At 42.4% G+C, this 17487-nt stretch overlaps 1 protein-coding gene across 1 annotated transcript; it reads left to right on the top strand.

Moving 5' to 3' along the window:
• The first annotated feature begins 3219 nt into the window (after window positions 1–3219).
• Window positions 3220–16836, top strand: LOC138196332 (serine-rich and transmembrane domain-containing protein 1). The gene is made up of 2 exons (XM_069146274.1): window positions 3220–3350; window positions 15939–16836. Exon 2 carries the CDS (start codon window positions 15944–15946, stop codon window positions 16283–16285), a length of 342 nt encoding a protein of 113 aa, XP_069002375.1. The 5' UTR covers window positions 3220–3350; window positions 15939–15943; the 3' UTR covers window positions 16286–16836.
• The last annotated feature ends 651 nt before the right edge of the window (window positions 16837–17487 follow it).

The raw sequence follows: 17487 nt of genomic DNA, 5'->3' as shown, positions 1-17487 counted from the left end.
TCAGCTGCCTGCCTGAAATTGTAATAACTAGTATTATCATTATTATCTGGATACAGCAGGGAGTACAGGTGTGGTATGGAGACAAATAAGGGAAGCGGGGCGGACCATTAACTGCAGCCTTGTTAGGCTGCTGCTGCTGCTGCTTAACAGCTCCAGTGAGCAGTTGAGGATTAGGGATTCCAATTTACAACCTTTTTGGTCACAAGACTGCTTTTTGAACCTCCAGCCAACCATCACTACTAATACGTTCCTGAGGGCTGTATTCGATGGGAGGGCTCCCTCAATTTTTGTGCACTATGCTATTTTTTTTGTGTATTCGCCATATTTACCTTACCCCCCCCTTTAACCAGAATAACATCTTAAAAACATCTTTTTTCTTTGACTAATCTGGTTGGACTTTAGTTTTATACACATATGTCGACCGAGTCTTTCAATCCAAACGCAATACAGTCATCTCTGGAGAACAAATATGAAGTGATGATGACATTAAAAGGTAAATTTTCCCTCAAAGAACTTACAACTGTGCAGAAACCTATAAATTACATGTAAAGGAGGGATAGTTAATGAAAAAAAAAAACGTTGATTTGCAAGTTCTTAATCTTAATGCTTCAACATTAACATTCATGATTATCATGTAAACAGTATTTTCACGTCACAACAGCATTGTCATCTGTCCTCTTCCGTTATTATCAGGGTGATCAGGTGCATTTTCCCATGTTCCCTGTCCCACGTAACGAGACAATGTCCCACATTTTGATTGGCTTGAGGTGTCAAAAGTCAATACTGCAGGACAGATGCAAATCTGGAAATGCAACTACAACAAAGACATCTCCACTAAAGCCCAAAGATGACTGCCAGACAGATAAAGGAACAGTAGTTGAAATAATGCGCAGCAGTCCCAATCATACAAGTCAGCAGACTGTGATAGTAAGCTAGCACCACATAAGACCATTTACTGTACAACTTTAGTTTACTTTCACGCTTACTGTACTTAGCGTGGGAGTCCGGAAAGTAGCATTCAAATAAAATACATTTGTTAAGTCCTTCAAATGCTAACAGCCTAACCTGTGACCTGCACAGTATAATTAGTGCGTTCATTTTCAAAGTTGGATAGCCATTTAAAATGGTCCCACACAGACATACTCTCTGCCCCTCATTTGGTTTCTGGGAATCTGGTCACCCTCCTTATCATGACAGATTGAAACATAAACAACGTTCTCTGTCATTTTTAACATTAAAATATAATTGAATTTAATCAAATTATAAATGATAATAGTACCGGCCTACAACTACATTCTCCAGTGTAATAATAAAATACAGGACAGCAGGTCAAATCAACAAATTCAGAATTAACCAAATGATCATTTGTGGAGCTGATATCAGATCTAGTTACTCCAAGTGCTTTCAGAGGAACAAATACAAAAAGAAAGGAAGGATGAAAAATGGCAAGTTAGAGTGAGGAACAGGAGTAATTTTCTCCGTGACAGATAAGCTGTATTGGAACTTTGTTCTATCGTAGACCTGATGAAACATCCTCACCTACTTGGTCCAGTAGAGGTGGGGGATAAGGTGGCCTTGCTGGGTGCCGTCAAAATAAAATCGATATATTTGTTCACAGTGTGCCGAGAGGAGGGACTGCTCAAACACACTCTCACACATAAACATGGCACCTGTTCAGGGGACACAATGTCTCTCTCTGTCTTCCTCTGTCTTTTTTTATCCCTCTTTCTCATTTCCGTTCCGTCCCTAAGCAGATGCAGATTGCTCGTGACAGATAGCATTGGGCTGCTGCCATTTCATTAGTGTGATATATTGCCAGTGACAGGCCTGGGCCAGATGCACTGGGCATTTGAGCATCAACCGTAAAGCACCGTGCCATCCGGAAGAACCCGAACTGAGGACGGACCCTCGATCCACGGGTGTTACACCAGTGTCGGGAGGGATCACAGTGGCAGATTGACTCTCATCTCAAGCGCAGATAAGGGTTAGTTCAAAAACAGCAGGACAAGGTGGAAATGACGACTAAAGTGAAGGATAAGGAGATGAAAAGGAAACCTAATCTGCAGAGGTTTATCCATCTTGAAAAGACATTTTCTCACAGGAATAGAAACTGATTAACTGAGGTGATCCAGAAATCGCAGGTGAATAAATCTCATAAGTGGCACTGTTTTGGAACACCTGGTTAGAGATAGCACATTTAGATGCAAGGGGAGTTAAAGTGATATTCTCAGATCTACTTATTTGGTTACCTCTTTATCTTTTTAGTTTATGATTTTTATCCCCATAAGCCTCCATTCCTCATCATTTTCATGACTTGACTTTTCCAGTAGAGAGGGTGAGATTATGCTGCCAAGTTAGCACAAGAAAAACACAAGAGGAGAGCTCACAGCTTTTCCCATATTGTACATTAATATCACTGTGGTTCATCTGCATAAAAAAATAATGCAAACACCACATGAAGAGGTCTTTAACTCTCATATTTTGTTTGTTAGAGTTGTAAACACTGAGAGTCGTGTTTGGTTGAAGCCCAATTAGCAACATTTATTGGCTCTAAAAAAAAGGGGGGGGGGGCTGGCTTTGATATCCAAGTTTTCGAAACAAAACAAGCCAGAACTCCAAAGGGGCCAAATTATCGGCGCCAAACTCCGCAAGGAAGAAAGTTGCAAAAATGATTTAATATATGCAGTGGAAGAGTCTCAAAACTCATAACAAACGCCAACCAAATGCATCAAATGTGAAGTGAAGGTCAAATAAATGCGCAAGTTATCAATCAGTAAATGTTTATCTCCGTCTCTTGTCTGAAGGTCAAATATTTCACGCAGTCTTTGTGCTAAGTTAATGCTTTATTTATTGATTCTAATGTGGATAAAATAGCTTTTTGATGAGGACTATAATGTGGAGGTTTAGTGCCAATCGTCTGCAGTACTGCAGCGAGCCAGGGGCATTTGAAGAGCTCAGAGAGAAAGAGTGTATTATTGTCTGTTTATTTTATAATTGCAGAATAACTATGTTACTCAAATCAGAACGCCGTAGCACACAAAAACAGACGCGTAACCGGAGGGTAACACTTTGTGAAATATCACAGCACGTCACAATAACGGCACGAACCTTTGATGAAAGTTTAATTGTTTACTTTTTAGGGTCTGTTTCTATTCATTAACTATTTGAGGTGACTCAAAAAGGAAGCCTGCGAGAGGGAGACAGCGAGCGAGAAAGTAAAGTCATCCTTTTGATTTTCACTGACGGAAATGTTGAAAGACAAAGTGCTGCATTTAGTCCTTGTGTCTTCGATCAAATATCTCCCAGTCGGAGCTATGGAACATATGAATTATGAATGCCTGAGTAAAACGGTAAGCTTTTTTTTATTTCATTTTATTTTTTATTTTATTTTCAATTTAAGGGCCCAAAATCTTTTGGTGCACTAAATTATTCATATATTCAAATGAATCTGACTTTAAGGACATTTCTTTTCTTTCTTTTTTTTCCCTTTCTTCTCTTCTTCTTCATGAATTTAGAGTGTACCCTTCAGAGGGAGAGCGCAAAATTGCAGACTATTAGTGGTAAAGGTTTTAGTAGGATAGTGTTTTCAAAAGGTTTCAGTCTGCTATTGGGCTTCTTGCTCACACAAGTGCTGTTGTTTTTGCCGGTTTCCACTCCGGGGGGGGTGGGGTTTTTTTTTTGGGGGGGGGGGGGATTTTTGAGTCGGGGCCAATATCAAGTTGCCGGCTCTCCTCTCATTGTTATTCTGGAAAAGCAGTCGCCGATGAGGCTGTTGTCCTGTGTGTGTATAGAGGGTGTGTCGCGGTTACGCCTCGGTATGTTCACTTGGCTCCGTGCCCACAGATCTGTGGAGATCACTCTTGATTGGCATGCCGCTGCCGCGAGACCAAAAGCTGGCGCGTGCTACATATGTATTGCCGGATGTCTTATCTCCAAAATCTTTTCAAACTGAACATGACAAATAATTCTGCACATCTTGCAGACAAAGACGGGTTATATTTCAACTGCTTCTGCAGGATGACAGATGCAAACATTCCTCTGTAATCAGAAGAAGTGAAACGGTTTTCCTCCGCTCATCAAAGTCTTCACTGTTGCTTTCAAATGAGCGCGTCTCTCAGCAGGATGCTTGGCAAATGGGTTCAAATTACCAGAGAGATGTAAACCATATCTGGTGGAGCGTCAAAAACATTCACGAATCCCATTCACAACTAATATCATGACACTTGCCTGCCTTTTTTTTTTTTTATCTCAGAGTTTAAACTCGTGTTCACATGAGTTTAGGAGAATGAGCACCGTCAAATCCCCAAACATAAACACACACACACACACACACACACACACACACATTTCTCTCTAAAATAGCCTCTGAACGCAGTGGCGTCCCCCCCCTCCCCCACACACACCCCTCTGTTGCTGCATGTCTCCCCCTCATTAACATGCAGTGCAGAGACTGGTGTCCTCACAAGGGCAGGGATGGGATGGCGTGGAATCAGAACAGGCTGGGATATCGGGGAATGACATGGAATCAGCAGCCACTTCTTCGCCATCCAGGATTAGTGACAAAAGCCGGCTGAGGCCAAAGCTCTTATCTCCATCCCTCAGTCCTCTCTCGTGTTAACGCATACGCAACACAAGCAGCAAAGGAAACGCACAGAAGAACACACGAGTTTGCACACTGCCTTAATTAGCTCTGCCAAACATATGCACTCTTTAGGAGAATGAGAAATCTGTGTGTGTGTGTGTGTGTGTGTGTGTGTGTGTGTGTGTGTGTGTGTGTGTGTGTGTGTGATGATTACCTGTGATAGAAACAGTCTTCCAGTGTGTGATTAGCGGAGTGGAGGCCAGGGGAAATAATTATTAGAATAATTAAATGATGTGCAGTGTTCCTTTCCTCTGTCCTTGGTTTCTCCCCTCAACACATTCAGTAAAACTGCCAGCAGTGTCGTATTAAAATATTTATTAACATGTTGGAGGAGGGGGGCAGAAGGATGGCGGGGGGGGGGGGGGGGGGGGGGTGTCGCCTGAGATTAAGAAAATATTCACAAACAGATACGCGCTCATCCAATGAATCGGGAGACCTCCTTACGTAGCTGGCGAAATGTGTGTCTGAAGTAAACACGGCCAACAGCTGTGCGATGTGAGTGAATGCTGGATTTGAATGTGAAATAAAGTCATCTCTCCTCTCTGTTCTCCTCTGCTGCTGCTGCTCCTCGTCGGTGCCCGTGTCAGCAGGCAGATGGCACAAGACGGAGGCATCTGTGGAAGAGGAGGCGCCTCTTCGCCTTCACAGAGCAGGGCCAGGTGTCATCCGACACACAATTAACTCCTTCATGAATACCATTAAGGTGCTAACAAGCTCATAAAATTCAGAGTCATGCGCAAAATTTATTTAAATCAGACATGAGACTGAACTTTATGCGGAGTGTTTCGTTCCAAACCGAGTTACCGGCTCTTGCACCATTAAAGCAAAAGCTCTTAAAAGCGTTGGCTCAAACCAATTACGAAAGATTTTTCTCAACTGAAACTAATTTCTGTCAAGAAGACTAGTCATTATGAAAGCTGCTGCGAAAGACTGAAAGTAATATTTCAAATTGAAAAAAAAAAAAAAAAAAAAAAAACACTTCTGGAAAGATATTGATTTTTTTTAAATTATTGAATAGCTTGACACCACTAGCAGAGAGTGAGACAATAACACCTCATGTTTGCAGCTCAAAGTGATGAAATTTTGTTAAGGACAAAAAAAAAAAAAAAGGCATTTTGAAAAATGTCTCTCATTTCATACACCGATCAGGCACAACATTAAAACCACTGACGGATGAAGCACAATATCTGCTCTATATCGTAATAAATCGGCCCTTCATTGGAATCATAATGTTCAGCTGTTAGTCAAACATGATAGAGAGTCCTTGATGTATTTCATTGGTCATTTTGGAAACTGTGCTTTTTCTGTGCCATTGAACCGGACTGCGTTATACCGAGAGATGTTCTTCATATTTTGTCAACCCATTTAAATCCAAAGGACAAAATATGGGGAACATCTCCCTGTAAAACCCGGTACAGTTCAACGGCACCAAAAATGACCATTAAAATAAATCAACACTTCTCTCATTCAGACTGAATAACACCTGAACACTCATGAGGGGAGGATTTATGGATGAGCTGTTGTTTAGTTGGTTTTAGGTTTGCATAGAGAGACTTTTTTTTTTTTTTTTTTACAGAACAGGTGTGCTTAGCTGCCGTTAACAGACACGGTTCAGAGGCAGAGAAAGAGAGAGGGGAGCGGACTAAAAAAAAAAATACGAGATAAGAGCTTTAAGATGAAGAAAGTCGAAGAGAGATGCATTTAGAAATCGAGAGGTGTTTAAAGTTTTCTTTCTTTCCAGTGCGTGTACGGGGTATACACGATGACAACTGATTTACCGGTCAATTTACCCAAGCATTTATCCGACGGCATGTCTTTCTACGTTGTCGATTTGTCTGCAAGTGTCGACCAGCTATCGAACAGTACGTTCTGTCAAAAGTAAGTGAAGGAAAAATTAAAATTAAAATTAAAAAAAGGAATAGATTTGACTGTTGGTGTGATCATTATTGAAGGTGATGAGCAAGCAGAGAGAAAAGTGGGAGGGCAGAGACAGGGGAGTCACAGAGAGAGGGGATGGGATTTGAATGAGCACTACCCCCCCTCTCCTTTCCTTTCCTCTCCTCTCCGCCACTTCTCCAGGAGAAAAAAAACCACACACACACACACACACACACACACACACACACACACACACACACACACACACAAGTATGATTCCATAGTTACAGTTTCTGTTACAGGCCTCGTGCATGCGCGCGCGTGTGTGTTTCCTTTTGCGTGCGAGCTCCATTCATAGAGGAAAGACTGTGTCTACTCCAGCTGTAGTGCTCGTGTTGTGCGCGTGTCACACTTTAATGACGGCGAGAGGGAGCGAGAGAAAGAGCGGACGGGCTGACGGGGAAGATCTTACGGGCAACAGATCCGGTTTGCTCGGCTGAAAGACCGAACTCGGGATGGATTTCTGCACGACGTGAGCGAGGAGCTGCTGCCTCGCATATATTAAAAAAAAAAAGAAAAAAAAAAAAAAAAAAAAAGGTCTGTAACTATTCCTGCTTTTCCCAACAATTCTTTGCGTGCTGTTGATGCTTCAGGGTGATTTATTTTTTTTTATTTTTTTTAACGAAATGTCTATAAAGTGCTTTTTCTTTTTGGGGAGGGGGGGAGGGGGGTGGTGTTAATCTCAGGGGGAGGATGGGGGCGGGAGGGGGGGGGGGAGGAATTCCTGCTGAATACAGAGGCATTATTCCACTTTAAAATTTGATTTTATTAGTTGCCGGTAACTTTATTTTGTGGTTTATCACTGCCTGCAGAGAAGTGACCAAGAAGAAAGACCACTGACAGTGTTGTAGTCTGGTGTGGGGAGAGAAATAGAAGGAAAGACAGAATAGGGAAGAGGAAAAAGCAAACTGAAAATGCTGATGTTCAGCGAGATGTGTCTACAGACGGGTTGCAACACCCTGGAAACAAGGTTAATGCAGTATTGCATTTATTGGCAATTGCGTTCTGAAGTATCAGGAGTGATTGACAAGATATGAGAGAGAGGTGTGGAAAATACACTTTATCACAGGTACACACACACACACACACACACACACACACACACACAAACACAAACACACACACACACACACACACACACCAAAGCAAAAGACCTCATTATCTACATGGGGCACTGACCAAAGAAAAGCATACAACACTCCCTATTCACAATAATCACGGTTTCTGACTGTTCGCCGGGCTTCAGCTCACGTTACCTCACCGTCAGCCATAATAAGCCTTTCGCAAGACCACCGAGATCTCGCTCCAATTTGGCCTTTTGAAATCTTTTCTTTCATGCCCTGAATATCTGAGAGAATCAGATAACAGTCGAACAGCGGTCCTGGACCCCTGGTGGAGCTTCGAGTGCGCTCAGGTGCACTGTGACATTTTGTCATTCAAATTTAAATGAATGAATAAAAACATTAGTTTATCGTTTTGGAGATTCATCCCGATTCCACCCTTTATATTTTCTAAATTTGGTGTCTTGTTAGTCATTTATTTTGAATTTGAATTTTAAATCACGTAAATAGCAACAATACAATCTGGAAAGAAATAGATTGTTGTCCTGCTGAAACTGGGAAAAAAAAAAAAAGTGTTTTTTTTTTTTTCGAAGCTTCTGAGGCACGTGGAAGCATCACGTTATACTTTCATCATTCATGCATATCTCTGACCTCTACGTGGGTTATCTGTGGTATTTGGGGCTGGAGAAGCGATTTGGAATTCACGTGGTTGAGCCCGAGGTCTGTTTTCAGCCGATCTGGCTTCGAGTAGGAGATATTTTGCATGTTTGAAATTCAGCTTACTTTTATCTCCTGGCAATTTTGTATACTTGAGATGAACTTGTGTATGCGCGAGTGTGTCTGCGCGTGTGTGCGCATATGTGCGAAAAGATTTGACATTTTCAGAAATGAGCATGCACGCGAGTTTTGCCTTTGTTTGTACAGGCATGAATAGAGTAGGAGAAAGCAGGCACGTGCGCAAACACACAGATGAATATGGCCCAAATGCCATGACATTTGGCCACATGGATCAGGTCTATTATTCATGAAGTGAGGGGCTAGTAGCAGAACTGAGCAGACGGTAGAACACATCTCACTGGGAAGTTTGGGTTTTTACTAAATATTTGTACATGCTGCACGCGTGTTGATTGTTGAGATTGCATGACTGGCCACGGCTATTTTCTGTCACAGTGAGAACAGAGAACACCGACAAGCGAAGGAGATTATACGGAGATGACGAGAAAATGAAAGAGGGCGAGGAACAGATTGAGAAAGTGGAGCAGAGGAAGCTACGCGGCAAAATGTCTCAGGAGGAGTTTGGCTGAACATACTCCGCTCGCAGACTGCTCGAGCAGTGACTTGCAGAGATTGTGCAGATCAAAGGGCAGAAGTTTGATCAGGACAAAAGGGAGCTTTGGGGGTCAAGGCTCACTGTCTATAGATACAGACTGGTGGAGGACAGAACATATGCTCAAGTCAAGATTGAACCAGGTAGAGCAGAAAGAAAAGAAAGCGGCAGACTGCAGTTTGCTGAAGGCAGCCCGGCGGGATGAGCGAGCAGGAGAGAGCCAAGGCTATACAGAATATGTTTAAAGCTCTCGACGCAGCCAAGAAGCCAATGCCGACAATGAAGGAGCCGGAATACATAATCAGAAAGTAGTCATATCTGAGAGTGAAAAGGAAGAGCACTTCTGCAAGAGCCCATTGAGGAGTTCCAAACTAGGAGACTCGAGAGGAAGCGAGAGAGTAAGAGGGCTGAAAAGCAAAACAGTCTCAAAATACCTGAACTCCATACAACCCCGACGGGGACTGACGGGAAGAGACTTCTTCTGTGTGAAGTTATTAAAGTGATAGAGATGCCAGTGATGTCAAGTAAAGTCTGTTGCTATCCAGTGTGAAAGAACAATCCTGGAGACCAATCATCACATTTGTTCTCAAAAGGAGCAGCGACCAGCAGCTTCTCTTCTCCTGGACAGGCTGTCCGACTGAGAAGTCATTCTTGCTTTTAAAAAGAAATATCTGCTTCGACGGAGTCGTAAGAGCAGCTAAGATCACACCTGAGTGAGTCCGACACGGCAAGACTTCTCACTTCTGAGAGATGGAAACTGACAGCAAGAGAAGGCAGCAGCTGTATAAATATACTTAAAAAACAAAACTGTGGTGACGTCACCCATTGGTTTGTGAGCTGCTGTTATGAAGGCACGAGTTCCTATGTTGGCCTTCCCCATCTTTCTAGTTGAGAGCGGTTTAGAGCCAGAGTGACTGTATGGATCTGACTCATCATGTCCCACCGACCGATAGCCTTTTTGGAGCCAACACCTAGTGGCCCTCTGTGGTATTGCAGTTTAATGCACTTCCACATTGGCCTCATTTTTCAAACCCGGAAGCTACGTCCACTTTTATGTACAGTTAGTGGGTGAAGCACAATAATTTCAGAGCTTTAGAGCCGTCAGAGGACTCCCATAGAATATTCATGTTTTTAAAGCTGATTTATGAAGCAGCCAGTTAAAAAAAATATGCTGGTCCTCAGCTTTCTGCTAAAGAGCCGTGATGGCGGCCGCTTAAGGTGAAAAGTGTCCAGCATTCCTTACTTATTAAATTTGTGGACCGTTATGAGTCCACAATGTGTATATAGTACACTGTTGGTTGTTTGTCACTGACAACACACTTATGCACTCAAACTAGCAAGTGTAAGTACACAAAGTGAGACACAGCCAATGTTTTTGGAGCTGTTAAAGAGGACTTGTGGTTGCAAGGCACGAAGCAGAACATTAAGGTTAAGCAACAGCTGAAGTTACGCCAGGCTTTTGTTACAGAGACTCAAGAACAAACGTCATTACAACTCAGTGGGAGGGGTGGGGGGAGGGGGGGATATATATTGTACAAAAAAAAAAAAAAAAGATCCAGATCTCTTTGTCTCACAAAAGAGATTTGGGAAAGCTTGGGCTGAGCTAAACAAGAATTGACCAAAGTCAGTTCAGTTAACTGAATGAGTAGTGAGCGAGGACCTACTCCAGCAAAACATCAATTACGAAGATCCATTGCAATCAGAGGCAAACAGAGATAAGATGATAATTTAAAGAGCAACTTAACACTCCCTGAAAATCTAATTTTTGCTGAAACCCAGTGGTTTAACTTCTGTGTACTCCAGGATGTCTGTAGCATGGCATCACTGCTGGGTGGAGTTACAGTAGCTATAAAAAAAAGAAAAAAGAATGTCTCGACCAATATCATGAATTCTGGTTGTGGACTGAGGTGAAACCAACTTGAAACATTTAACCAGAGATGGCAGTAAAACACTGCTTCTCAGCCTGACGCAAGATTACTCTTTAAAAAGCAACTTGATAGAACAGGCACTTCCTTGTGATTTAGGGACAGAGACCCAGGGTCCATCACATTTCTTTGTGGTCTAAAAGCCAAAAATCGCAAATTGTCTCTGGACAGTTAAAAATGAACAAAAAACTGTCCAAATAATCTCAGAAGCATTGGGCCTCGGATCAACAGATAGTGAAATAGTGACTGCACATGTAATTTACAGGAAAATGTGGCTTGAGCGCCGAGTTACTCTTCAAGATGGCAGCAAATGAGAAAGAGAGCTAGAGAGTGGAGCAAGTTTTTTTTTTTTTCCCCCAGTGTCTAGAAGCACAAAATGCACAAGATCTAGCCAACAATTTAGAGACGAGAACAAACTACTCGCGTCCATAAAACCTAAATGTAAAAAAAACCAAGACACTTTGAACACTCACCTAATTTTCCTGAATAAAGGTGCATCATTTACCCAATTAGCATTTGGCAGTCTCTGCATTACATTTGCAGCTATATTCCTAAGGAAAACAACTAGCGGTATTTATTGTGTGTAGGCGGGTTCGCGTGCGCATGTGTACGTCTGACCCCTTCAGACTCGGCGGGACTGCATGGCCTGCCCTCTTAAAGTAGATTAGCTTGAAAAAGAACTGAGCAATGTGCTTGTTGCCTGGATACAAAAAGCATCATTAAGCACAATTATCAGCCACTTCAGCTCACAATGACCAAGCTTCATCACAGATTTGAAAACAACATATCATTAACGACAACAACCTATACAGAGCAGGAAAGAGTGGGACGGAAAGACGAAACAAGGACGGATAAGATGCAGAAAAGGTGGCAGAAAGGACAGATGAGCAAGCAGGGCTTTCAGATGATGGATGACTGACATATTACAAGAGTGAAACTGAGGTCAAACTTGAGAGTTTCAAAATTACAGGTGAAAATGTAGTTTATTTACCTTGAAATCCAGATGGCGAAGTCCTTCCAGGAATGAAATGAATGATATTCTGTTGATGACAGATGAGGTTGGCGGAGAAAACACGCAGGAAAAAAAAAAAAAAAATGGTGGATGTTTGAAAAATTACTCAAGAGGCTTGGTTCAAAATCAAAGGCATTTGTTCTGGAAAGAAGGAGCAAATACTCTCAACCTCCAAGAGAAGTGTCCAGCAAAGAAGGGCCTTCCCTCCCCCTGGTAGGTCAGCTTATATGACAGTGGGACAAACTGTGGACCATCAGCCAGCCACATTCCATTTTGTACCTGCTTTCGTATGGTAATAGAGTTGGTTTGTAGGTCACAAGACAGTCGCCAATTAGTAGATGCGGAATAATGACAATGAAATAAGACAGAAAACAAAGGAAACTTGAGACTGAGACTTTCCGGAGGAACAAGAGGAAGAGACAAATCTTTCCTTTCCATCATATCCCTCCTGTTTATACAAAATATAACATGACATGTATATATATAAAAAAAAAGAATCTTTCCATCATATAAAGAATCTTTCCATCAGTGGACAACTGCAGAAGGATGTTAGAGGTGATTCTGTGCAGTGAAGTCAATGCTTCTTCTCTGAAAAGTTGCAAGAACAGCAAAGAGGCCAACAGAAGAGGCACAATCCCCACAATCCCCCCCCCCCCCCCCCCTCCCATGTCTGGGACGGCCACTGGAAGTGTTTGATAAAGAAAGCAAGAGTTCTGGCACGCAATCACAGAAAAGACTGCAGCCCAACTCATCCCTCCTTATTATGCGGTGGATCTCCCTGAAGGTACTTTGGGCTGTAAATTACAGAAGGCAGAGTTCTTGTCAAATGTACCATCCAGAGAGAGACAGAGAGTGAAACAGAGTGAATGAATGAATAAGACAAGAGTCTGCGGACAGAGACGGTTTGCTCAAACATCACAGGCGACACTGGGAAAAGTTGTGCAAGATGAAACTCTGTGAAATTGATCACTGGGTGAAAACGAGCACAACCAATTCGGTTATAAGGATTTACCTCTGCAAGATTATATACGACATTTTTTTTCACGACAATTGCAACACCGTACCATCACAACGGTTTTGGACCTGTAAAGCAGTTGTAATGGTACAGTATTGAAATCACAAGTCTGTTTTTACCCCATTCACTGTATGGCCGGCAAGCCAACTCGCCACTTCACTTCCTTATAGGGGATGATAGGGAATTATAGGGAATATATATACATTAGGGCCCGTCTTCCAGCTTGATTATTTATAGTCTCCGGGCTTTAGGCACAATATGATTTAAGTCCCATCTTGTAATACCGCTACGTATGTTCAGAGGCAACAGTGAGTCACTGCTGCGTCCAGTCTGCTCTCAGTCCAGCTCTAAGTTTCTGTAGTTTGGTGAAATTTTGTGTATTCTTACCTTGCATAGTTTTTTTGTATTTATAACTGTTGATTGTAAAGTTAGATTGTATGAACCCAGTAGTTTTTACACCTACGGTTTACATTATGGTTTGCTCATCTGTTTTTAACTCAATCAAAGCAGCATGAAAACGGCCAAAGCGAAACCATTTGGAATGTTTTTGGTACGTACGGTTAGTGTTGTCGCTAGCTGCACTAAAGATCTGTTTTGAAGAGTCCAAATAAGGTCAGTACGCTCCGGTTTGTTTGCTGCATAAAATTGCCTCAGATTGGTATTTAACCCACCCACTCAATTCAGATTTTTTTTTTTACCAGGATTGTTCTGCTTACCGCTTAATATCTGGTACCCCCTGGTGAATTGATGAGTCAACTGAACTGTAAAATTGGCATTGTCGAAGATGACCAATGAATTTGGGCATATGACAAAATAATCCATTTTGCAAAACACATGATTCACATCAAATATCAAACAACAAAGATTTAATATAATACCAAAAGAGCTACTGATTGTAAAAGAGCGATGGCAAACACGCGGCTGTCACCTTTTAAAATGACCTGGCGACGCACCGTCTGGATCATGACTTGTTGGACATCATTTGACAACCTCAGAGGAAAGTTCGGTCTGTACTCACTGTCCTCGGACACGCTACCATCTGCTGGCAACAAATGTCCTTGAGATCTTCTGTCTAACTTCAGTTGTAAACAAAGTAAAAAGAGGAGCTGCTAGTTTGTTCAAACAGCAGCAGAAAGTAGTCTGCTTCCCGCTCACAGTTAATAAATCCTCACGTTTACCGAGGCCTCTGACGCGTAAGGACTTAAATGTCCCGCTGACTACTGACTACTGACAGCTGACGTGATTGGAAGCTGCTTGACACTTCCAGCCGAGACGAGGCGGGTCCTTCAGAATAAAAGCATTTGGTAGCCTACTTTATTTAACTCTATTGTAGCAAAACATGGCTTCTCCATTGGTCTGTGGCCTACTGACCTTTGTCTATTGTTGCATTCCTAATGACCGATTTTTTTGTTTTGTTAGCATATGGCTTTGAGACAAAACCAAGGGGTTTATGCTAAATTAATGCTTAGAGTGAGTGAGATTTGATGCTCTGTTGTTGTTGTTGTTTTTTTTTTGAAAGATGAGTCATGGTAAATACAGTCTCCAGAAGATTGAACCTTTCCCATAGTCTAGTGTTTACAAAAGTAAACAAGGTGCAGTTATTTGTAATGGAATCACCAAAACTGTTTCATTTTAAGAGTTACACACGGTTATAAAACCACCGGTCCTAAACTTGATAAAGTACAGTAAATTAACAGATTTGACTGAATTTACAACCAGCGCTTAGCATCTCCCCCCCCCCCTTTTTTTTTTTCTTACCCTGTTTTGTCGTTCTCCATCTGCCTCTTGCTTTTTTTTTTTTTTTTTCTCTTTTACTTCCATGCGTTTAGTGTCGTCTTTACCAGTCTACACAGTCGTACTGTTTTAAACAGATATGCTGAAAAATGGTCAAAAATGACATAAGGAACACAGTTGCAGTTATTGTACCTTAAAGGCTCGTAAAGAACCTACAATGGACATAGTTTACTCTGCTCCCATGAATATCATGGAAGTGGCCGGGCACACATATGGTTCATAATGAACTGTATAATGAAATGGGGAGAATGGGGAGGGGGAGGGCAGGCAGATAAGAGAAAGTGAGCGCACACCACTGTGAGATGAACATTGTGTGCTGACCTCCTGCTTTCATTCTGGTCATGGTCATTTATCCCTCTCTTTGAAGTGTCTTTCTCCATTGTCATAGATCAAGTCAAGACACAAGGCTGGCCTAACCCAGATACAAAACAGTCTCTCTCTTCCTTTCCCTCTATTTCTCACCAACACAAAGACTGGGAATGTTTCCGCATTACAATGCTCAGTCAATTCTCCGTGCCAGTTTTGCGCCAGGCAGTAATTTGTGATGGAACATTATTAACAGCATTATTTATCAGGGGAGGAGGACTGGCTCTCAGCTGTCTTTGTGAAAGCTGATTATGAGGAGTTTAATTTCAGCAGATAAGGATGCCTTCATTTATGAGCATACACAGCTACAGGCAATAAACCCGACAGGCATCCGATAAGACAAGCACTCCCCCTGCTGTTCGTTACAGTCTTGTCAATAAACATGTAGTTCCTTAACGCATGAAGCTCAAGAACAACTCTTAAAGTCATGGTTGATGGCAAATAATTGTTTAGATATTTATTATTATACAAACATCAAGAGGACTAAAATAAATTATTATTGTTTGCAACTGTTTGATTCGATCGAAGTCTGTTCTGCATCTGGGGCTCTGAAAGCAAAATGTTGGCCCCGAATCAGAATTGCAGAAGTGCTCTCTGTTTTCTTTTTAATCTCCAGCCAAGGCTGTTTGGAGGTTATGTGAGGATGTGGGTGAAAGGTTTTGTGTCAGGAAGCATCTGCCATGCTGAGGTGTCCTGGAGGGAGACAATAAATCCCTGGCAGCTCCAGCAGACAAAAGAGAATTTCACCTGCAGGTTGTTGGAATAATGAAGGTGCAAGTAAAGTGTGTTTCTGTTGTTTTCCAATAAATCTCACTTGTCTTTCTTTTTCACTCCTGCAAATCCACGTTGAAACATCAGCCAGGATGTCAGGGATGGACGTCCCGTTGGTGGACCATAATGACACGGCAATCCCTTCCATAGACAATGGGACTTTCCTCCGTTTCTCCCCAACATCTGCCTCCACGTCAGCGGCTGCCTCATCACCAGGACGCCAGGGAAATGTTTACGTTTACGTATGGCTCTTCCTCGGCCTGCTGGTATTCCTGCTGACCCTGCTCATCATCTCCCTCCACAGGCTGAAGAACATCATCTCCTCCTCCTCCTCTGTCCCTGACTGCAGCAGTGAGGGAGGAAGCTCCTTCACCAACATGGAAATCTGTAGCATTTCGTCTCAGAGGTCGACCATCTCCTCACTCTCCACCTGATGGAGGCGGGAGGGAGCACATAAGGCACAGACACACATATGCGCTCTCATTCATGCATGCTTACGTGCAGGCGCGCACATAGAGGCCCGACACCTCCTCACTGTGACTACAAACACACAAAAACACAATGTCAGCCAAAAAGACGCTGACAGAACGGTCTAACACTCCATGCATGCCTATTCTAACCCTAACGGCCCCATTGTGCTGGTATGTCCATGCAAATTGCATCGGCACAGGGGAAATATAGCTCAAAATGTGATGAAGAGGTCTTGAAAGGTGAGAGGGGCTCAGCCCTTCTTAGCCTTGCTGACATGATTAAGACAGATGAACCTGAACAAAAAAAACTGCTTTTCCTCAGCAGTTAAACGTATAATGAGGAACTATAATCTTTCCTCTTTTTTCCTGTTGTCATTTCTCGTACTGTACTCGTCTTAGAAAAAAATAACCTTGTTTTAAAGTGAAGCTTTGTACGGCGTGTCTCATAATGTCTGTAGACTACATTGCAAAATCAATATCAAAACACTATTAAAACCCATTACTTTGTACAGTAACACATGAATGTCTCGAGCGTTCCGTAAGGCTTTTGTGTTGAAAGAGAAGTTACTAGAAACAGTGCATATGTCAAATTGGCTCATAATCTCTCAAAGTCTGGGGGAAAAAAAAGGTTGCACAGAGATGGGCAGACGTGGTGCTGTGGATACGCAGGTGAGAAAGAAATGAAGGTTGCAGACTATTGACAGGCAAGTGCCCTCAGGCAAGTGCCCTCTGACTGCAGCCACAGACGGACCAGGTCAAAAGTGGCGTAAACTACAAGATTAAATTCTGGTCCTGAAAGGCAGGTCTACCAGCGGAACGGATTACCCTCTCTAGCCTGTCAACCTATAAGGCGTCTGATCCCGGTCTCCATAGAGACTGGAGCAAGACAGCTCTGTGTAGCTGTCAGCCTTGTCTGCATTGGCTTAAGCTACATGGTTGTTTTTCCTCAAAATACATCTTCTATGGTTCAATATTGTGAGATGGAGTATATTTGACACTGCAACAGAAATACACCACACATTCACAGCAGATTATATGGAAAAAGGTTCATTACTTTTTTGCCACACTTTTCTCTCGAAATTCAATAAAGTCTGAAGAGCACAACGGCTCAGAGCAGAGATAAGGATCCCAAACAATAAAAGGAGCCACATCTGTCGGTGTTCTTG

The sequence above is a fragment of the Embiotoca jacksoni genome, unplaced genomic scaffold (genome assembly GCF_022577435.1).
Source record: "Embiotoca jacksoni isolate LCO1_2020_lvr unplaced genomic scaffold, fEmbJac1.0.p SCAF_13, whole genome shotgun sequence".
Taxonomy (NCBI): domain Eukaryota; kingdom Metazoa; phylum Chordata; class Actinopteri; family Embiotocidae; genus Embiotoca; species Embiotoca jacksoni.
The sequence above is the reverse complement of the archived record's forward strand: the minus strand, read 5'-3'. Positions and strand labels throughout refer to the sequence as shown.